The following is a 24,505-nucleotide window of genomic DNA, read 5'->3' as shown; positions in this document are numbered from 1 at the left end:
GCTGCTAGACCGGTGAGAGAGGCCTATCCAGACGAGCAAAGACTGTGTCCCATGAGTGCACTGTTTGCTGTATGTTTATCACATACCTGATGAAGGGCCCCGTGAGGTCTTGAAACAATGCTTATTTATATGACCTTGTAAAAAAAAGTAGCTTTTCTTTTTGAAACAAGCTTGTTTGGGTGCTGGCAACATATCTTGCTGATGCCCTGCCCAGAACAGGCTAACATTTATTAGCCTGGAAATGGTTGATTTGGTTGATGGGCAATTCTTTTCCTAGCCCATTTGCACTCTTAAAGGGGTTGCAAACCCTCATTTATTTAAAAATAAAAATAACAAACATGCCTATACTTACCAGCTCTGTGCAATCGTTTTGCACAGAGCAGCTCCTCCTCTTCATCGAGTGCCCCCACGGAAAGCAACTTTCCATTGGGGCACCCATGCAGCCTCGCTCCCAAGTCCCACTGCTGCATCCATTGACACAAACAGCGGGACTCGGCCCTGCCCCCCGCTCCCGTGTCACTGGATTTTATTGATAGTAGCGGGAGCCAATGGCACTCATGCACATCACTGGTTTGGATCGGACTCAGGTGTGGGGGGGGGGATTTGGGGGAAGCTGCAGAACAGAAGGTTTTGCACCTTAATGCATAGAATGCATTAAGGTGCAAAACTTTCAGGCTTTACAACCACTTTAAAATGGGCTTATTCAAATAAATAGTCAGGTTCAACCACAGAAGTGTGTGAGAACCATGTTTTTCCATCATTAATCAGAAAGCTCTGCAGCTTCACTACTAATCCGGTTTCATCAACATTTAACTGAAACAGCATCATAAAGGCCAATGAACACACCAGACAGGTCAGGGATAAATTTGGGCAGTTTAAAGCAGGGTAAAAAAATATCCCACGCTTTGAACATCTCACAGAGCACTGTTCAATCCATCATCCTAAAATGGAAAGAGTATGGCACAACTGCAAACCTACCAAGACACCGAAACTGACATGCCGGGCAAGGAGAGCATTATTTAGAGAAGCAGCCAAGAGGCCCATGGTAACTCTGGAGGAGCTGCAGAGATCCACAGCTCAGGTGGGATAATCTGTTCACCAGACAACTATTAGTCGTGCACTCCACAAATCTGGCTTTTATGGAAGAGTGGCAAAAGGAAAGCCATTATTAAAAGAAAGCCATAAGAAGTCCTGTTTTCAGTTTGTGAGAAGCCATGTGAGGGACGCAGCAAACATGGAAGAAGGTGTTCTGCTCAGATGAGACCAAAATTGAACTTTTTGGCCTAAAAGCAAAATGCTATGTGTGGCGGAAAACAAACACTGCACATCACCCTGAACACACCATCCCCACCATGAAACATGGTGGTGGCAGCATCATGTTGTGGGGATGCTTTTCTTCAGGAGGGACAGGAAGCTGGTCAGAGTTGATGGAAAGATGGATGGAGCCAAATACAGGGCAATTTTAGAAGAAAACCTGTTAAGCCCCATACACACTATCAGATTTCCTGCTGATTTTTTCCTTCAGATTTACCAAAATCATATAATATGAGGTCAAACCTTAGGAGTTTCAATGTGTATGCAATCAGGCAGGCTCTTGCACTACATAGTTTTGGTAAATCTGAAGACAAAAATCAGCAGAAAATCTGATGTGTGTATGGGGCTTGAGAGTCTGCAAAAGATTTGAGACTGAGGTGGAGGTTCACCTTCCAGCAGGACAATAATCCTAAACATACAGACAGAGTTACAATGGAATGGTTTAGATCAAAACGTATTTATCTGTTAGAAATGGCCCAGTCAAAGTCCAGACCTAAATCCACTTGAGAATCGGTGGCTAGACTTGAAAATTACTGTTCATAGATGCTCTCCAACCAATCTGACAGAGCTTGAGCTATTTTGCAAGGAAGTATGGGCAAAAATTTCACTCTCTAGATGGGCAAAGCTGGTAGAGACATACCCAAAAAGACTTGCAGCTGTAATTGCAGCGGAAGGTGGGGCTGAATACAAATGCATGCCACACTTATATCACATATTTATTTGTAAATATTGCAAATATTCACATATTTATTTGTAAAAAAAATTGAAAGCCACTTATCATTTTCCTTCCACTTCACAATTATGTGCCACTTTGTGTTGATGTATCTCATAAAATCCCAATAAAATACATTTACCTTTTTTAGTTGTAACATGACAAAATATATAAAATTTCAAGGGGTGTGAATACTTTTTCAAGGCACTGTATGCAATTAAAAACACTGTTTACCCTTCTGCTTTGGTCTCCCCTATACCTTTGGAAGTCTGCAGAAACGCAGTGATATTTGACCATTCAGATTTTTCTCATATTGATGTGTTGGCCCTCAAATGGTCCTGCTCTTCTGTACGACTGCTCTACAATTTGGCAAAACAACAAAAAAAAGCCTTCTACGGGTAGTGAAAATGCTTCGGCAGAGTGGGAATTTTTCTCCAGATGTCTCTGTAAGCATGTCCCAATGCAGCTCTCCAGATAGATCTCACTAATTCTTGGACCACACTCCGCTCTTGGTCTTCTCTTCTTTATGTGATCTCCTTTTCAATGGACAGGGCCTCACTAATTATTAGTCTTCCATCGGTGCTGCTCATGGACAGGACACCAATGTCATGGACAGGACACCACCTCAGATATATATCGAAGCTCTCTTAGTGCCTCCCCATACAAATATTGCATCACCCATCTATTTCTTTATGAGTTTTCCTGGGAAGAACATCCACTTTCTCTAAAGAGAGGCCTCCATAGCCAGATGACCACTCTCAGCTTCTTTTGCCTTTGCTATTTTTGTGTAGTCCTGACTATTTCTACACTCACTACAATCTTAGTCAACATCCTTTCCCTACTAGAGTAACTGCATCCCTTCAGACCTAGTGTTTTTCTTTGGGTACATAAGGACTGATTAATCTCTGCAAAATGTCTGTTAATTATATGACTTGGCATACTGAAATGTTATTCTAAGCAGAAGGAACAACCACAATTCTTAATTTCAAAAGTTTTAGTATGGTCTTATATCATGAGCAAAGTTTACATAGGAACACTAATTCTATAAAGGAGGTATGCTTGATGAGCCTTGGGGAGAGAAAAGCCTGTGGTACAATACCCCTGAACTGGGGCAATCCAGAGTCCAACTACATCATGTTTTCTCATTGACTAACTATACAGCGCAGACCCAGGACACAACCATCTTCCAGGTCTCCAAGGTCACCATGCCATGCATGCCAATGTACTCTCTCAGCTGGCAAAATTTACCAGGCCTAGCATGATCCCCTTACATTGACCAATTTATTCTAAAAACATCCAGTAAACAAAAGACAATATGTAATTTTCTGGTTGCCCATGTGTTTCTTTACAATTTCTTTGGAAATCTTAACCCAGTTTTTTTATTTTATTTTTTCGTTGCAATAGAAGTATGTTACCATGCAATTTAGGCATTTCCTAAAAGCAGTGTTATTTGTGGAAAATATCTTATAATTCTCCTGACTTAACCCAGCCATAGATAGAGTGAAATTTGGTCAGATCAGTGGGGATCAGTCAATTTTCATTCCAACTATGGGCAGGCTAGTTGTACAAAGGTCAAACTCTCGAGCGACTTCTGTACAACCAACCTGTTGGAAAATGTTCACTCGATCTGTAGCTGGTGGTGCTGATGAGTGTATTCTGACGCCAGGGAGGCTTCCCCGCTGCCAGAGTACAATAGCTCAGTGGGAGGGATTTCCTCATCCACATTGAATGTGTGCATGGGGCCATCAAACTGAATAATGTATGGCCTGCCTTAATGTTGTCCTTAATTTAGAACTCCAAATCTTGGTTCATCACAGTGCTAAGCTCACCTCCTAGAAAGTAATCTTTGCAACTGCATAATTGTCAGTGATTATCAAGATGTGTTTACAAGAAAGAGAAAGCAATAAAACCGATGATCAATGCTAAACAATAAAGAAAGTAAATATATTTCCCTTCCTGAACTAACAGTGCTAATAAACAATTTCCTGACTATTTGAGTGATTCATCACTTCCTAGTATATATGCTGTGTTAGCACTTTCTAAAAAAAGATATTAGTATTACTGGGATTATTTAGAAACTCTTTTCTATTTTTTGTTTTGCTCATTTTTGGAACAGAGGGACATTTGCTTTAATAAAATCCATTGCTATTCATTATTTTTCTTTATATTGTTTTGCCAACATAAATAACTAGCACAGTGTTAAAGCATCTAGCCCTTTGTTAAGGACATTTGCCAACAGCAATGCTTTGTGCATATACTAGTGCTGCCAGCTGCCCACTGAGGCCTAAATACTAAGGTGCTGCAGTCTCCTGATAGCAAATTTACGTGTTCTGCAAAAGATTCCTCGTGGTGCTATATTGTTTCCATAACTGCACCAAACCTATTCCTTTACAAAGATAACCCTATTTTGTTCTGAATTTTAAAATGTTTGCTTTATTTAACAGTTCAACTAACTGTTATTTACGCTAATAAATTGTATATCTGTATATCACTAATATATAATGATGAGACCAAAATATTACAGTAACTAGCGTAGCATTTTCATCTGTATAAAAACTGTTATACCTAACTGTATAATGAGAAATAGAGTGATTCACTCCTTATAACAAAAATGCTACATATTGCAGTTTACAAATCTTTAGTTGCTGTTTCTGCATTCGTATTCTGTCTTCAGGCTTATTTCCCTTTTATTTTCACCTGGTTTTCCTGTGAAAAGCACATTTCCTGTCTCTGGCTGGCTACATTTACTCCTTCTCTGTATCGATGAAAGGATGAAAGGAAACCATTGTGGCCACCAGTGGTGCTTGATAATTCGGGGGGGGGGGGCGTGCCAGAAAACCAACACCACCCCCCTGGCGAGAGACGGACATTAACGCTGGGGAACTCCGGGAACACCCCCCCTCCTTACCTCTGTCCTGCCCAGACTCCGATCTGGGAGCCCCAAGCCCAATTTTTTTTAAGCCTATTAGAGCCTCACGGAATCTTTTCTTTGCGTGATTGACCCACTGCCACTGGCATGTGATTCCACAATGTCCAGTAAGAGTGTTTATACCTTACCTCGGGTGGAGGACGCACCATCCCTGGTGTTCTTTTTGCTGTTTGTGGCTGTCCCATCTGTCTTCATTTCTGAATATACTTCTTTCTTCAAGTGCAGCACCACATCCCTTACATACTGGTAAGAAGTGGATTTTACTTGACTTTTCATGCGCATCATAGCAAGTAGCAAAACTTCAGTAAAAATACAATATTTATTAGAAAATTTTATTAAAACAATATATCCATAAAAAAACAAGTACAATCATGACTCATATATGATGGTCCTTAAATTTGTTGTGGAATTATGGTGGTGAATCCAGACATGTTTCGCCCACTGGGCTTACAAGGTGTTAATATTAATCAAATTAGCAACAAGCTATGCATATATTCCTTGTATGCAAATTTAGCAACAGCAAAAAAATGGCTTGACTTTTGAGGCACTACATACTAGCAGATTATTTAAAAAAATAAAACAAATACATTTTTACAGAACAAAACAATTAATTTTGTAAAAAACGTTAAAAAAGCAATGTAATAACTCCTTGACAAATTATTGTTTTATCATCTGTTTAAGACAACTAAAGCGCATCTCATCACGGGATAGTGCCGTATTGTAATTATCCAGTTCCTTTTGGTTGTTGAGCTCAACACGTTTTCTGGACTGTAACAATCTGCTTCATCATGGGTTTATAATAAGGGTGAATATCATAAAAATATTAAAACATTACAATTAAGTATTTATGTATTACACATTGAATTAACAAAATCCAAAAATAGTACAACAAAGTACCTCTTGTCCTGCCAGGTGGATGGAAGCTGTTGGGCTCAAACCGTGACTTGAGCAAGAGCTAAAGGGGGGACCCACCAGTGCCCACAGAACTTGTCAAGGATTCACTTGTCAAACAGATTGCATATATTGAAGGTTCTTGTGATTTCCATATATGTATATGTGAGGAACCCTTCGAAAGATGTCAACATTTTTGCAGGGCAAGTTTAATAGTCAAGGGCTCCCAGTCCCTGATGGTGTAGTTCCTCTCGGCATTTGAAAACTTTTTTGAGAATTTTTTTTTGCCTTTCTCATGAGGGTTTGAAGTAGAAAGGCTTATAGCCCATCAAGGAAGCATCAACTTCCAAGGAAAAGGGTTGATTATATCAGGGCTTTGGAAAGTGGAATTTGACAAAAAGGTAGCATTGAGTCTATAAAAAGAAATCGATGGCTTCAGGGGACCGTTTTAATTAATGTTCCTTTGGATAACAGACTTAAATTAACCTCTGCGACATCTCCAGAATTCGACCCTTCCTGTCTAATGACACCACAAAGCAACTTATTCACTCCTTGATTATTTCCCGCCTTGACTACTGCAACTCTCTCCTTAATGGCCTAACCTTACGCAGGCTATCCCCCCTTCAGTCTATTATGAATGCTGCTGCTAGACTAATACACCTCACTACCCGATCAGTGACTGCTGCCCCTCTCTGCCAATCCTTTCACTGGCTTCCCCTACCCCACTGCATAAAATTCAAAATGATAACCACAACATGCAAGGCCATCCACAACATTGCCGCCAGATACATCACCAACCCCATCTGCAGATATTGCCCAAATCGTCCCCTCCGCTCCTCCCAGGACCTCCTGCTCGCTAGCTCCCTTTTTACCTCGCCTTCAGGACTTCTCTAGAGCCTCTCCCATCCTCTGGAACTCCCTGCCCCGGTATATCCAATCAGCCCCTAACCTGTCAACCTTTAGGAGATCCCTGAAAACTCACGTATTTAGGGAAGCCTATCCCATACCCACCTAACAACTGTCCCTGAGCTACCCCCATCAAATCATTCCCCACATCTATTACCTTTTTTGTACCACCACCCCCTCCCTTTAGAATGTAAGCTCTATGAGCAGGGCCCTCCTGTCCCTTCTGTATTGAACTGTACTGTAATTGTGCTGTCCCCCCTCTACATTGTAAAGCGCTGCGTAAACTGTTGGTGCTATATAAATGGTGTATTATAATAATAATAGGCATTAGCAAGGTAGGGCAAGGTAGGGCCAGTTGGATATAGCCCATAGTTTGGCTGGATCCATAAGAATACCTTGATCCAAGTAAACCTGTGTTTGTAGAGAAAGGCGTTTCTCCAAGTTGGCATAAAAATTGTTGTCGCAAAGCCACTGTAGAACCTTTTTCACATGAAGACAATGGATGCATAAGTCTGGAAAAAGAACCAAAATATAATCTAGGTATACTATAACACAAGTTTCAAGAGGTTATGGAAGACCTTGTTGATGAATTTTTTTCAGGACTACCAGGGTGTTGCATAACTTAAAGGCCATCACAAAGTACTTGTAATGTCCATTTGTGGCGTGGAAGACAGTCTTCAACTCATCACCTTCACGGATCCTAATTAAATTTTATGCCCTTCTGAGATCCAACTTGGAAAAAGTTTGAGCATCCCGCAGTTTGTTTAAGGGTTCCAAAATGAAACATTGGTTGACATGGTTTTTGATTGTGATGACATTATGCCCAGTGTAATCAATACAAGATTGGAGTGAACCCCATTTTTGCTTGACAAAAAAAAACCCAGCCCCAGCAGGTATTTTTAATTTTCTGATACCTCCTTTCTGGAGGTTTTATTGGATGTACAGTATTCTGACGTGGCCTGTAGTTCAGGAATTGACAAAGGATTTGATATGTTTGCATGAAGTTCCCAGCAAGAGGTAAATGGAGCAGTTAAAGGAGGAGGGAAGTCTGCGCCATTTTTACAAAAGACATCTTGGAAGGACTGGTAATTTGGAGAGAGCATTGGATATAAACAGATCTAAAACAACAGTTTAAAAACGTAAAGAAAATATTGTTTCCCTTTAACAATCTCTTGTTTGACAGCACAGAAGGCAGTAAAATAATTGGCAGCAAAGGTTCATGTGTGTCACTGCCATTGAGAGGTGATACTTACAAGGTGGTAATGGTTAATACATATTGAAAAATGTAAATACGCATGTCCTTTTTTACCGATCTACTTTTTATATTTTTGACTTTGGTATCTAGGTTGATTTTGCCTGAAAGTTTGTTTTGTTCCCTGTTTGACCATGGTGGTACATCTCATATGCTATTTTTATACAGAATTTAGTCTCTCGGTACTCTAAAGTGTTTATATGTGTCAAGAAATCTTTATGACATTGTGCAGTTCAAGGAAAAATTTGTCACAAAGCAGTAGCATGCTGTGTGTTTTGCTTTACTGAACATTAACACAATTTCCAACAATTTGTGAGACTGAAATCAAACTATTAGAAATGTATTGAAATGTAGTTTGTGCAGTTTTTCTCAAAACCTCCTTTCAGAATATATACTTCCTTTATTGACTGGCATGTCTTAATGCTAGAAACTTTCTGTACTATAAAGTGTTGTTTATATGCTAATAATTGCTTTAAAAATATCTATCTATCTATCTATCTATCTATCTATCTATCTATCTATCTATCTATCTATCTATCTATCTATCTATCGATTAATATATTCTGTAACCAAACTAGCTTCTCTTTATCATGTTAGTATGTATGTTTCTTTTTTTTATGATGTGAAATATTCTACATGAGAGGGGGGCGTGGCCGGATGTGATCGGGGCAGCACGCGTCTCTGAGCAGCTCCAGAGATCCTGACCTAATTTCTCCGATTTAGAGTGAAATTTCCTACTTTAAAGTAATACCAATCTCTGGGGGAAGGTGAGCGGACTCTGAGCATGCATTCCTCGACATCCAGAAAGTCACAGAAGCAGCTGCAGGACCAACGCCAAACACGCTCAGCGAAGGAGACGGTGAAAGACTCCGCCCCCGCCATCTTGCCTGCAAGGGAGCCTGAGAAGCGCGCTAAACACAGGATGGCAAACATGGGGCCGACTGGGAGCCCGAAGGATCCGCATGCTGATCAGGAGGCGGTGGAAGATCATATGCTGGCGATGGACGCGGAAGCTATAACCGGCCCAATCCTAGAAGCCATAAATCAGAGTAAGTCAGAACTCATGGGGCGCATAGATCACTTATCATCAGAGTGCACCTTGATAAGACATGACCTAGATAAAATAAGGGGCAGGCTCACCACTGTGGAGGACAGAGTCTCGGGGGTGGAGGACACTTCTCATACACAAGGCCTACATCTAGCTGAACTACAAGATATGGTAAAATCCCTGCAATACAGGGCAGATGACGCTGAAGACCGTCAAAGGAGAAACAATATCAGGGTGGTGGGTCTGCCAGAAGGTGCTGAGGGGGAAAAGCCTACTCACTTTGCTGAGGCCCTGTTCAAAAAATTGCTTTCCCTGGAAGATTTATCCCCCACCTACGTGGTGGAGAGAGCTCACAGAGTCCCTACTGGACGTAGACCCCCTGGTGCATATCCCAGACCTTTCCTGGTACGCTTCTTGAACTACAGAGACAGGGATATGATCCTTGCAAAATCAAGAAGAATCCCTGACTTGAAATATGAGAACACGCACCTTATGTTTTTTCCAGATTTTTCAGCAGCCACGCAGCAGCGGCGCCGCTCGTTTAATGATGTACGCAGGAGACTCCGGGAGAAAGAGATGCAATACAGTATGCTATACCCGAGCAAACTATGAGTACAGTATAAGGGCACAGTAAAGTTCTTTGAAAATCCTATGGAGGCATGCGAATGGATGGATAAGGAACTGGCTTAAACTCCTGGAATGGTTGTTGAGATCGAATCCTCAAGTTAGAAGATGTTATTTCTCTATCTATACCAAAAGTTACACCAGTTGGTATGGGTTAATTCTGTTTCTAACCACCCAGGCCCTGCAATAATTAACCTGGACACTAGTTTGAATTGTGGTTAAATGACTGCCTTGGGGTCAAACACACACCAGCACTGATGTCATTGCTACATGCTTCTAAGGAATGTAAATAGTGCAAGAACAACACCTGTCCTGGATAAGCTGGTTGATGCAATAAAATCCATGGGCAGGAACACTGCAACTAACATACGGCTGAGGCTGCTACCTGAGCTGGCTAACATCACGCCCTAACTGGTTTAGGAACCAACATTTCAAGTACTTTATCGCCTGGTTTCCATTAAAACAGTTGCCTGACCTTATAGGAAGATCAACAAATGTTTCTCGAATCTGTTGAGAATTGTAGGAACACGAGGAGAAGAGGACTAATACTCCTTAAAAGTCACTGGAAATATGCAGGGAAACAGAGGAATTACTAGTCCTGAGCCTTTTTCCTTTTTTTTCTTTCTTTATTTTTGCTTCCTCTTTTTATCTCACTGCTCAGGAGTCTCCCTCCCTCACCACAGTGCTCTTTGTTTTTGAATTTTTTTTTCTTTTTACTTTTTTCGGTAATACTACTACTACGTTTAGTGCATATCAATATGATCACTGGAATTTCACTTACCGGTATGAACGGAGCATAGGCCAACAGAGACTAGCCGAACTTTGACCAATGCGGTTGGAACTCTCCATCAAGATTTGTTCGTGTTTTAGGGGAAAAGCTACATGCCGGAACTTTTTGGTTTTTTATTTTTTGTTTTCTGGTTCACCCTTTTTTTCCAGGGGACTTTTTTTTTATGTTTCTGGTATAATAGCAGGGGGGGGGTAAGTCACTTGTTACGGCTCACAAGGCTGAGGGTAATGTAATAACCTTTAATGTAGTAAGTTTACTAGGATGTATGGTGATTAAGAAATGTGAGAACCTAATCTCACCAAAATGCGCTGAGAAAAATTACTTCAGAAATAACAATAGTGGATACATTAAAAATGGTCTCTTGGAATGTCAGAGGCATGAATAATACATTTAAAAGGGCCTCAATATTCTAATACCTAAAAAAGTCTAAACCTCACATAATTCTCTTACAGGGAACGCACTTGGATGGTAATAGGATCATGTCCCTGCGCAAACCATGGATACAGAGAGCTTTACACTCAACGTATTCTACCTTTGCCAGAGGAGTGTCCATATTAATAAGCAAATCAATCTCATGTACTATACACAGGGTCATTACTGATCCAGGGGGGAGGTTTGTGGCGGTTGTAATCACCATATATCATTGTCAAATCCTGTTGGTAAATGTATACATACCCCCTCCATTTCAAGGTCAGCTATTATTTGACATGTTAACTAATTTAGCCCAATACCTTCATCTTCCAACCCTTTTTTTGGGAGATTTTAATGCTATATTGGATGCGGCATTGGACTCTTCCAATTTGGGCAGAGGAAGCTCGGCTGACCTGAATGGATGGGCTTCTGTGGCTGGGATGGTTGAGCTTTGGAGATGGAAACATCCAATGGTAAGAGAATACTCCCATATATCACTGTCACATGGGTCATCAGCCAGGATTGATCTGGCTTTTGGTAATGCTTGATCTCTACAATATATAAGCGAAGTGGAATATATGGCGGGCGGACTGTCAGATCATAATCCGCTATCCCTAACTTTATCATTTGCAACAGGTCCTGCTAAGAGAGGGTGGCGACTTTCGCCCATTTGGTTGCAACATGAACAGGTTGGGACTCAACTGGAGGAAGCGATAAAAACTTACTGGTCTACAAACACTGACTCAACAAAGCCACCAGTAGTATGGGACGCCTTCAAGGCGGTAATAAGAGGAGAGTGCATCTCAGCCATCAAGACAGCTAAAGTAGAATGAAACTTTAAATACATTGAAGCAGAAAGAGAGGGAGTGTGCGAAAAAGCAGGCAGAGGCCCCCACAAAAGCAGCATATGAGGCCCATCTGGGGGCTAGGAGAGATTTGTCATTACATATCAAAGGGCTGACTCGTACAGAATTAACTAGAAATTCGCATACGATATTCGCTGAGGGTGACAAAAATGGAAAGCTTCTGGCAATGCTAGTAGCAGATTACCACCCAGTGACGCACATACCAGCTATAAGAGACAAGGGGGGAACATTGGTCACTGACCCGACTTTGATTATGCAGGAATTCCTTGATTTCTTTTCTACACTTTATACCCCAATGCCACAAAAAGATTCAGCAGGGCTTGACCTGCTGTTCGCTAGATTGAATATACCAAGACTAACTATAGAAGACAGCAATTCATTAGACGCCAAAATCACAGTTAAAGAGGTTCAAAAGGCTATATTTGCATTCCCCCCAAACAAAGCCCCGGGTCCCGATGGCCTTTCGGCTGACTTTTATAAGGCGCATGTGGATCAGTTGGCCGAGAGATTTAACTGGTTAATCGAACATTGCTCTGATAACTCTTCCCTACCAGATTCCATGCTTGAGGCCTACATGATCCTCCTGCCCAAACCAGGGAAAGACCCGACAGAATGTGCATCGTACCGCCCCATAGCATTGCTGAATTCTGACCTCAAAATTCTAACCAAAATACTAGCTTCTAGACTAGCCCTAGTCATTCAAACGGTAGTAAACATAGATCAGACCGGGTTCATGCCAGGAAAGTCGACCGATACAAACCTCAGAAGACTTTACACCCACATACAACTTCCACGGACAGACACAGATACCAGGATAGTAGTATCTATAGATATAGAAAAAGCCTTTGATACGGTAGATTGGGCGTTTATGTCCAAGGTCCTGGAGGCAATGGGTTTTGGGGCACAATTTAGAGGATGGATCTCCATGCTGTATAGGAACCCAAAGGTGGCTATAAGGATGGGATCGAGGGTTTCGGATTTCTTTGCGGTGGGCAGGGGCACAAGACAAGGATGCCCGCTGTCACCTTTCTTGTTTGCCCTGGTTATGGAGCCCCTGGCCATCGCACTGAGAACCTCTAGAGAGGTGCAGGCAATCAGAGTGGGTACAATTCAAGAAACACTAGCTTTATACGCGGACGACATGCTCCTGTTCCTAAGTGACCCCGTCGCCTCGTTAGAAGCAGTACTAAAAATTCTAAACGAATTTGGTGAGTTCTCGGGGTTGAAAGTAAATTGGAGCAAGTCATCTATATTACCACTAGACACCAATGCTAGGGGAAAAGCAAACTCAGGAGTGCCTTTGCAGTGGTTAACATCACTAAAGTACCTGGGGGGTGAAGATTACAACAAATATACAGGACTACATCCCCCTAAATTTACTCCCCCTGTTGACCCTCCTTAAACAAAAAGTGCTTTCTTGGAGTAAACTACCCCTTTCGCTTATAGGTAGGATCAGTCTGCTTAAGATGAAGTTTCTTCCGGTACTTCTTTATTTCATACGTCACTGCCCAGTTTGGATACCTAAATCATATTTCAAACAAATTGAAGGAACTATAGGATCTTTCCTCTGGGCCCCTAAGCCCCCTAGGATAGGAACTAAAGTATTGCAAGAACCTTGTGATCAGGGAGGAATGGCGCTACCGGACTGGCACAAATACTATCTGGCAGGCCAGATGGTGTTTGCCCGGAGATGGTTGGTGGCGGATGACGGGGACTCTGCCACTGTACACTGTACTGTACATCTGGAAGCTTATGAAAGCCTGAGATTGGCACTGTTTCGTGGTACTAAATCTAACCTACCCTTGACCATAACTATGAAAGCTACTATTAAGTCCTGGGAAATGGCGGTAAGGTTGGTATCACCTAGTTATGAAGGACTGTCCCCATCGACCCCAATCTGGATGAACAAAACTTTACCCCATTTTTATAACTTACCTGATCCAGGGATCTGGGCGGTTAAGGGCGTAAAAACATTAAAAGATATCACAATATTCGGGGAACTGTTGACTTTCTCTCAGTTACAGTCAAGACATGAATTGCCCAACTCATACTTATTTTGCTTCTTCCAGATTAGGCATGCATTTAAAAACCAATTTAGAGAGCAGAGGGTGGCGTCTCTGCCTTCCGCACTTGAATCTATGCTGTCAGCAGAGGACTTGAGTAAGGTCCTCTCGGCGACGTATAAGGAATTCTTTAAATTAACACCAAAAGCAGTATCAAAATGCCGAACCAAATGGGAATTGGAAGTTCCAGAACTGCAGGAGGAGGACTGGGATGACCTTTGGAACCAGCCGTTCAAACATCTAGTATCAGCCAGAGACAGACTAATACAATTCAAATTCTTTCATAGAATTTACTACACCCCAGCCAGGCTAGCCAGGATCTATGGTGGAGCATCGGCTGAATGCTGGAGATGCTCGGCATCCCCGGCCGGTGCGGATCATATTTTTTGGCAATGTTCACATATACAAAGTTTCTGGAAAGAGATTGTAACATGCATATCAGATCTCATATCGGTACCTATACCATTGACTATTAGGGTGTGTCTTTTGGGTCTGGTGGAGGAGGTGGTTCCGAAACGAGCCATGAGAACGCTGCTCACTATTTTATTGTTTTATGGGAAAAAAGCCATCCTGCTTAAATGGAAAAATGCTCAAGCTCCTGACATACACTTTTGGAAAAACCTGGTGAACTCAATGTTACCACATTATAAATATACATACGAAGCAAGGGGATGTATCAAAAAATTTGATAAAATATGGAAAGTATGGTATGATTCAAACACCACAGTGGGTTAACAAAATTTGACACAGTAGTCAGTAAGAACAAGGAATAGGCAATATGAATGTCATGAGGGTATAGTTATAGACAATTTGTCAGATACAGATTGGTAGTAATATGACGTAAGAAATACAGTTTGTTATTTTTATAACCATGTATATATAATCACCAAAAACACGGGTTAAGAAATATTGAAGGATGACTAGATGCAATTATGCTTTGTGAGCTGTGACAAGGGGGGGGGGGGGGGGGGAAGTATTTATTGCGGGGATGTTATATGGGCCTTGCAAGGCCAAAGGATGTACTGGGAATATTGCTATGTTGGCAGATTCTCAGTATTTGTACAACAAAAATTTTTCAATAAAAAGAAATTAAAAAAAAAAAAAAAATATTCTACATGAATTTATGTATTTGAATTCCATCCAGCAAGTGGGTTCTTTTTCGAATTGTATTCTCCTATTGTAAACCTATTTATGGTCTGCAAGACACCAATAAGTGACTTCCCAAGCTTATTTTTAATCTGCAAACAGCCTGGAAACCACCTGTAGCTGTGATTGCACTACATAGGGCTCATAAAGTAGATGTGCCACAGCAGTAAGCCAAGATCATACTCACAGGACTGTAGAACACACACGGCTGGTTCTTATTAGATTGAACATTTCTTCTCTTGCCATAGAAATCTCCACATAGAAATCTCCAGAGCTCTGGGAGAAAGCTTGCTCCATAAGTACGCTTAATTTTGCTGGGGTTAAAGTATCCTTTTTCCCTGATCTCTTTAGACCAGGGATATGCAATTAGCAGACCTCCAGCTGTTGCAAAACTACAAGTCCCATCATGCCTCTGCCTCTGGGTGTCATGCTTGTGGCTGTCAGAGTCTTGCTATGCTTCATGGGACTTGTAGTTCTGCAACAGCTGGAGGTCCGCTAATTGCATATCTCTGCTCTAGACAAACCCTAGCTAAATGTAGAGCACTGTACCTGCTTAGGAGAGCTCTAATGCCGCGTACACATGACTGGACTTTCCGGCAGAAAAGGTCCGACGGAATCATTCCGTCGGACATTCCGATCGTGTGTGGGCTTCATCGGACTTTTTCTTTCTAAAATTCTGATGGATCTAGAAATAGAACATGTTTCAAATCTTTCTGACGAAATCAGTTCCTATCGGGAAAACCGCTCGTCTGTATGCTGTTCCGACGGACCAAAAACGATGCAAGGGCAGCGATTGACTACTGGCTAGTAAACTTCCTTTTTATAGTCCCGTCGTACGTCATCACATTCTAAACGATCAGACTTTGGTGTGATCGTGTGTAGGCAAGTCCGTTTCAGCGGAACTCCATCGGAACTCCGTCGGAAAGACCGTCGGAGTCTATTCTGAGGGAAAGTCTGGTCGTGTGTACGTGGCATTACTGAAGCAGGAATAGCATACCGCTGCATCTTCAATGGAAGTGTGGGACGGTACTTGCATCCTGATGACTATAGTTGGTTCTGAAGTTATTTTATTATCATATGCAACTTTTGTATCTGGGGTGTATTATGTATATGGTTCTACAGAAGTATTTGTATGATGTATTATTTGGTATTTGGTAGGCGTGTATGCAAGAGAAGAGAGAAGGAGACAGAAAGTTGAGAAAGGCATAGGAAAGACAATTTCATTTAATGATATGAACCACATTTGTGCTCTGTACGTATGTTGCTATGGCACAGGGCAGTCTATGTGATCTATTTTTGATCTCCCCTGTTTTTTTTTTTAGTTTTGCAAATTATCTCACAGTAGTACAAAATGCTATGAGTTGGAAACAATACGCTATGGATCACACTGTCCAGTTTGAAAGGGTTTGACCTTTTATACTGACTAGTGTAGCACCTAGGGATGGGCGAATGGTTCGGCCCGAGCATGAGTTTGGGCCGAACTTTGGCTTTTCGCCAAACAACTGAACTATCAGGCCGTTCAACCGTTTGTTCGGCCCGCTGAGTGACCAAAATGCACTGCGTCACTGCACAGTGCATTGAAAGCCCTAGTTGGCTGAAGCAATGAAAGCTTCACCCAATCAGGGCACAGAGCACTGTCAGAGCCATGATTGGATGCTGTCATGATTATTGTATCCAATCATGGCTCATTGCTCTTAATCCCGCCCCACACTATAAAAGTTTTCTTTCCATAGCGGCCATTTGTAGTGTGATAGCAGCTCGGAGAGAGATAGAACAGGGCTCTGTTCAGTGCTATTAGAGAGGTAGTGTGCTATAGTGTGCTATTCTGATTCTATTGTAAGTGTAGAATATCAGTTTAGTGTGCATCTAGGGATAGTTCAGTGTGAGTGTAGTTTGAAATTTCATCTTTACAGTGTAGTGACCATTTAACACAGTAAATTGTATTGCGTTACTGCAAGTTTAACGCTGTATTTTTCAGTGCGTTATGTGCCATTTAACGCAGTACATTTCTGGGCGTTACTACACGCTTAACGCAGTATATTTCAGTTGTGGTACTGCAAGTTAAATGCTGTACAATTCAGTGCATTACTGCAAGTTTAACACCATATAGTTTTGTGCGTTACTGCAAGTTTAAATCCGTATATTTAATTGCGTTACTGCAAGTTTAACGCCATATATTTCATTGCGTTACTGCAAGTTTAACGCCATATAGTTCTGTGCATTGCTGCAAGTTCAATGCTGTATATTTCATTGCGTTACTGCAAGTTTAATGCCATATATTTCATTGCGTTACTGCAAGTTTACCACAATATATTTCATTGCATTACTGCAAGTTTAATGCCATATAGTTCTGTGCATTACTGCATGTTGGACGCAGTATATTACATGGGAATGCAGATTACACTTTCTCCCTTTAATTATAATCTAGCTTAAATTTACCAAATAAATAACACAGACACCATTGATTGGCAAAATTATGGCCGCGGCACGTTTATTGGTTTTAAATACATTTTTCAATAACTAACAACTTCATATAAATATTTAAACTTTATTAATCTGCAAAATATAACTTTGCTCAGCTATAAAACGACTCGAGCACAAATCTCATAAATCATAAATACCAGTCCCCCCTTACCATAAAAGGTTGACGAACCACAAAAACGTGCCTTGCGACAAGGAGGGGGGTTGGGGAGCTCGTTCAGCTGTGACAGACCCACTGGTGGTTACCTCAGTGTGGGATCCTATTTATAATGAGCCCTGCTTCCAGAATTTTTCAATGCATCACGTGACCTTCTGTGAATTTCCCAGAGGTCACGTGATGCATATCCTAGTCTCCTGAATCCCGTTTTCAGCCTATTTCCATTTCAGCGTATTTAAAGTGATATTACTCTATAAATTATGTGAATTTTTTCATTTTTTTAATCTAATGCCCTCCTTCTCAGTATATTATAGTGTATCTGTGGAGTGTGTCTGTATAGTGAATACTCAAATTAAATTGCACCAAACACCACTTTCCACTGATTAAAGTGCATCAACGTACACATTTACACATCTTTATTACATTTTGTTAATAAGCACCCCTCACCCCCCCATCATGTCTGGGAGGACAACAAGGAGAGGCAGATGTTCCCATGGCACTGTAAGGGGGCCAGCAGCGTATGTGTCCACAGGCAAAGCTAGAGGTGGTCAGTCCTCGGGCAGGGCACCATTTCCTCTTTTTAGCGATGTTGCCCATGCTATCCAGCCACAGAATGCAGAGGAGGTGGTGGACTGCCTTACTAAACCATTCTCATCCTCCTCATCCTCTGTCACCCAAGCAGAGACTAGTACACAGTCCCCTGCAGCTGCCAGAGTGGCTAAACCTGCCTCCTTGTCCACAGCTATTCCTGCCATAGCCCCAGCATCAGGCATGGAGGAGTCAGCGGAGTTATTTGAACAAAGCGTCAGCCACTTGCTCCTTGACGATGCACAGCCATTACTTGAATCAGATGTTGGTTCTGAGGTTGAGGAAGGCAGAAACATGAGCCTACAGAGAAGGGAGAACACTGATACACAAATTGGCATTCGTGTTCCCCCAGCCACAGTGTATTGGCAAGTTGTTTCCAGTGATAATGAGGATGGAGGAGATGATGATGAAGAGGTCACTGATTCAACTTGGGTGCCAGATAGAGCAGAGGAGGAAAGTGAGGGTGAGGCACAACCCCAATGAGGCATGGAAGAGTAGAGAGCATTCACCCTATTCCATCACATTGTGGAGCTGTTATCTCCCAGCCCACTTCTCACAGCCCAGCTGTCTGGGCCTTTTTTAGTACATGTACAGCCGATGGCACTGTTGCTATTTGCAAACTTTGTCTCAACACATCAATTGTGGCAAAAACATCAGCCATTTGGGTACCACATGCTTGACAAGGCATTTAACCTCCCACCACTCAGCCAGTTGGCAAGAGCACCTAAAATCCACACAAAAGGGGCACAAATCTGTCGCTCCTCCTTATTCACCTCAGTCTGTTCCTGCTATTCCTCATGACCTCTCAGCAGCCTCCACTGACATGGGTGATGATATAGCACAGGGTGTCCCAGGTCCTTGCAGCACATCTGCCAGCAGCACAACACCAGCTGTAGACTATAGCTGGCAAATTTCTCTGCCCCATCTGCTGTAGCGAAAAAAATAAATAAAAAAATACAATCCCTGCCACCCACATGCCCAGCGTGTCAAAGCTGCTGGCTGTACAACTTTCCATGGAAGGCAATGTTGTGACATCATTGAGCAAGGCATTCAGCCGCAAAGTCCACGTTACTGCTGACAGTTGGTCCAGCAAGGATGGGCAGTAATGATATATTTCATTCACAGCGCACTGGGTAACTCTGCTTGCAACTCGGCAGGATGCTGGACAGGGCTCAGTACTGCAGCTTGTTGTGCCCCCTTGTCTCCATACAGCTTGTGATGATGAGAGATTTGTCAGCTCTCCCTCCTCCTCCTCCTCCTCCATGCTCACCTCAGCTGAATTGTCCTATGAAGCTCAAGTACCCTCTAAGCGTTCAAAGGGCTATTCAATGAGTTAGGCTAAAAGGTGCCATGCTGTGCTTTAACTGTTGTGTCTACAGGACAGAAACCACACCGGAGCAAAGATTCTTGCAGCTCTGCAGGGACAGGCCCAGAGGTGGTACTGTCACCATTTGAGGAGGCCACAAGGATGGTGAGCCGTGACAATGCATACATCAGTGACACAATACCTGTTGTGTTCCTACTGGAGCAGACACTGCGTGGGCACTCGAGGCAGAGCAGCAGGAGGAAGAGGATTACTTCATTTCCTCTCAAGGCCCACTTTATGCAGACACCATTGTTCCTATGCCACAGAACACACAAGAGGAGAGAGAGGAGGAGGAGGAGGATTCTGGCAGTTTCGGAGGCATTGAAGCAAAGGAAGACATGCATCAAACAGTAAGAGATGGTTTTCCATCCCCAGAACCTTTGGGAGTAGTACGTGGCTGGGAGGAGGCAGTTCCAAATACTGTAATCCTCAGTGACCCTGAGGGGTCTGCGTCTTATGCCTCTGCAAATTTGCGGTTCATGGGCTCCCTCATGTTTCAAAGCCTGCAAAAGGACCTAAGAATATGTGGCAGAAAAGGAAACGTATCACTATTGGTTGGCAACCCTCCTTAAGGTGGTTGTAAACCCTTTACAACCACTTTTTGCTACAGGTAAGCCTATAATTAGGCTTACCTGTAGCTACCCTGCATATCTCCTAAACCTGCATGGTTTAGGAGATATCCCCTGTATTTGCATGTGCCAATGTCATCGGCACATGCGCACTGAAGCAAACTGAAACAATGGCAAATACATGCTGTTGCTTCAGTTAGCCTGTGCCGTTACCGGGGGCTCCCGCATGCATGCTACGCCATCGCGGCTACGGCCAATCACAGCGCCGGAACCCACCACACCCGGAAGTAACTCCAGGAGCAATGTGTGCCGCTGGAGCGGTGAACGAGAACCGCTGCGGGGGCTTCGATCTCAGGTAAGTAATTCATAATGAGCTAATATGCTATGCATACTAGCTCATTATGCCTTTGTCTTGCATTTTCTTTTTTTTTGGTTTATTTTTTTAAGGTTTACAACCACTTTAACCACTGTTATAAGGGGAAAGTCTCAGAACTCATCTCGTCCACGCAGAGAGTGCAGAAGATAAAATCCCTTGAGGACACCTTAAAGAGGAGTTTATTGAACGCTTTTCCCGACTCTGATAGGTTACAGTGTCATGGAAAACGTAGTTTTGAGGCGTCTGTTGGTCAAGAGAGGAGCACTGATGCATTTCTCAATTTTTTTGTCCTCGCTGCCCAGGGCTGTCAGCTTCCACATCTTTTTGGCAGCGTCTATCTGTGGTAGAGACACCAGAATTTATCAAAAAAATCTGTAATCTTGTTTCCTGTGCACTACATTGTGGCCTCATCATACAGACTGGCTCCCCAAGCTGTTGCTTCCAAAATAAAGAAAGCTTGCAGGGAAAATGTCATTTTTTGGGCTTTATAAATACAATTATTGCTGCAACAGCTTCTATACACAGTACAGATGTGCCACTTTACAGATGGACTAAGGGGACCCCCCAGGCACTATATTGAAAGGAATTTTTCATTTTTATGCTTTCACTTTAAGCTTCAATAAATCATTGCTCATTTAAAAATTTTGTTTTTACAAACTTTTTTTCTTTGATTCGTGTCCCCCAGGGCAGTACCCGGACCCCCATAACCATTGTATGCCCAATTACTTGCATATAAGCTTTTAAAATGTTCACGTTCGGGTCCCATAGACTTCAATGGGGTTTCTTATTTGGTTCCGAACTTTCGCAATGTTTGAAAGTTCTGGTGCGAACTGAACAGGGGGTAGTTCAGCCCATCCCTAGTAGCACCCACCTAGTTTAGGTGCTAAGATGTAAATAGTTACACTAGTGTAATTTGCTCTTCCGCCTAATGGTGGGGCTAGAGGTAAATCTGTCTTCAGCAGGTCTGCTTAATAGAATGCTGCAATTCATTAGTTAGGGCTTCTCCTGTGTTCTGGTGCTGTTGAGTTTGCTTGGACTCCTCTGGCCTCCTAGAAACTAGTAGAGCTTTCTAGAACATGGTTGGAAGTTAGGCAAATAGGCAGCATGAGTATGTAGCAGTCCCAGCCAATTACAGGGGAGGTGCCCCTGAACCTGCTGGGACCTGCCCTTTATATTCAGGGAGCATGTGTTTTTTGGGTTCTTCCCTTCCCAGATGCTTGCCACCCCTGGTACTTGCTTCCATGCAGCCTCAGGTGGGCGACCTGAGGGCCTGAAGCTAAAGTAAAGGATTTACCCTGCTGCTTCAAAAGAGCTGACTGAGGGTGAGCTGTGCCTGAAAGGATCTGTATGCAACTTCAGTGAGTACAACTCAATGATCCAGGAGCTTGATCTTTTTGGCTACCCTTGTGTGTTTTGGGCTGGAGTTACACTTAAAAAATGTACCTGTTCCAACTTACATACAAATTCAACTTAACAACAAACCTACAGAACCTGTCTTGTTTGTAACGCAGGGACTGCCTGTATCCTTTGCCCCTAAACCCCTCTCCTGTTAAAGTTCTTCAGCAATAAATACTAAAAAGCCATCCTCTAGGCTGATCCGTTTGCATGGGACTGTGCTTATGTGACTGGCAGCCTCTGTACTGCTTTGGGAGAACCCATCTATTACCAGAAGCCCCTCTGGGGCTATGGCCCTGCAATAATACACTTACTCTATCTACCATCAAGTAACCTGTGGCCTATTTCCTGTACGATAATATAGCGTGGTAGTATAGTAACAATTAAGTTATACAGGTGTGTGCACCCTTCAAATATACCCAGGTGTGTCAGAGGGGATGGAGTCATGGCAAAGAACAGAGAATCAATCATTCCAAGCGGCTCCTGTGGGGGAAAGTGCTGCGTAACAAATAACTTTTAGTAGTAAAGCAGTGCATTATGTTTGATAGCCTAACATGACCTGCAACTAAAATACTTTTGCATGCACTAATACTGCTATCACAGTCTGCACCAGACACATAAACTGAGCAAAATTATAAACGTAACACTTTTGTCATGAGCTGAACTTAAAATCTACGTTTTTTTTCTATGTACATAAAAGGCCTATTTCTTTAAAATATTGTTCACAAATTTGTCTAAATCTGTGTTAGTGAGCACTTCTCCTTTGCCAAGATAACCCATCCACCTCACAGGTGTGGCATATCAAGATGCTGATTAGACAGCATGATTATTGCATAGGTGTGCATTAGGCTGGCCACAATAAAAGGCCACTCTAAAATGTGTAGTTTTATCACACAGCATCTTCACCTCTAAGATCGTCTGAGACCAGCCACCCAACAGCTGCTGCAACAATCAGTTTGCATAACAAAAGAATTTCTGCAGAAACTGTCAGAAACCATCTCAGGGAAGCTCATCTGCATGCTTGTCGTCCTCATAGGGGTCTCAACCTGACTGCAGTTCGTAGTTGTAACCAACTTGAGTGGCCAAATGCTCATATTCAGTGGCGTCTGGCACTTTAGAGAGGTGTTCTCTTCACGGATGAATCCCGGATTTCACTGTACAGGGCAGATGGCAGACAGCGTGTATGACGTTGTGTGGGTGAGCGGTTTGCTGATGTCAACGCTAAGAATCCAGTGGCGGTGGTGTTATGGTATGGGCAGGTTATGCTATGGACTTCGAACACAGGTGCATTTTATTGATGGCATTATGAATGCACAGAGATACCGTGACAAGATCCTGAGGCTCATTGTTGTGCCTTTCATCCACGACCATCGCCTCATGTTGCAGCATGATAATGCACGGGCCCCATGTTGCAAGGATCTGCACACAATTCCTACACAATTCCTGGAAGCTGAAAACATCCCAGTTCTTTCATGGCCAGCATACTCACTGGACATGTCACCCACTGAGCATGTTTGGGATGCTCTGGATACAACAGTGCGTTCCAGTTCCTGTCAATATCCAGCAACTTCGCACAGCCATTGAAGAGGAATGGACCAATATTCCACAGGCCACAATCAACAACCTGATTGACTCTATGCAAAGGAGATGTGCTGCACTGCATGAGGCAAATGGTGGTCACACCAGATACTGACTGTTTTTTGGACCGCGCAGAACCCCCCCCCCCCCCCAATGCAGTAAAACGGCACATGTGGCCTTTTATTGTGGCCAGCCTAAGGCACACCTGTGCAATAATCATGCTGTCTAATCAGCATCTGGATATGCCACACCTGTGAGGTGGATTATCTTGGCAAAGGAGAAGTGCTCACTAACACAGATTTAGACAGATTTGTGAACAATTATTGAGAGAAATAGGCCTTATGTGTACATAGAAAAAGGCGTAGATCTTTAAGTTCAGTTCATGATCAATAGGGGCAAACACAAAAGTGTTGCGTTTATAATTCTGCTCAGTGTATATCTATGAACTTTTAGAATTGTTCTGCCTATTTTATTTTTTTATGTGTCTATATTTATTTTTTATTTTTAGGGTGTTCCAGGACCAGGAAAATATGAGATTGGACGGGAATTTGATGTAGCAAACAGGCTGACCAAATCTGCTGATAATTCTCGACCTCCATTTCTGTCTTTGGCACAGGTAGGAAATTACCAAAAGTGTAGTCATGAACACTGGTATTGTAATTTTTCAGGTTTTTGTCTTAAAATTTGGTTAAAAAATAGTGAAAAAAAAAGTTGCTTGGCAGTTTTATTTTGGACAGGAGTACTGCCAACAATAACTGTTGTTTACTATAGTGACTGTTGTGTCATTGCTGGAGACTCTTCTTAATCTGTGAAATGTGAAAGCTTTCCAAGCAACACCTACAGTGCTTACGATAACATAATGTGAAACTAAACCTGTCTATAGACAATCAGATGTCTTTTAGTATATCTGGTATTGAGAGATTTACATGTTACCAGTGGTATGACTGAACCTGGCAGATTTATAGCCACTTTGCAATGTAATTAAAAAGGTGCGTGTGCGGTGAAATATGCTGGAAAATCTTGCAAGCAATTGTAAACACTTC

At 42.4% G+C, this 24,505-nt stretch overlaps 1 protein-coding gene across 2 annotated transcripts in view; it reads left to right on the top strand.

Moving 5' to 3' along the window:
• Positions 1 to 24,505, top strand: part of STPG2 (sperm tail PG-rich repeat containing 2) — a 1,021,190-nt gene that overhangs the window by 234,205 nt on the left and 762,480 nt on the right. For both annotated transcript variants that reach the window (XM_073601209.1, XM_073601213.1), the window contains exon 8: positions 23,971 to 24,078. In XM_073601209.1, the coding sequence (XP_073457310.1) occupies positions 23,971 to 24,078 (108 nt within the window). The remainder of the gene's footprint in view (positions 1 to 23,970; positions 24,079 to 24,505) is intronic.

Source organism: Aquarana catesbeiana, linkage group LG01 (genome assembly GCF_042186555.1).
Source record: "Aquarana catesbeiana isolate 2022-GZ linkage group LG01, ASM4218655v1, whole genome shotgun sequence".
NCBI lineage: Eukaryota > Metazoa > Chordata > Amphibia > Anura > Ranidae > Aquarana > Aquarana catesbeiana.
This window is presented reverse-complemented; position numbering and strand designations above follow the sequence as displayed.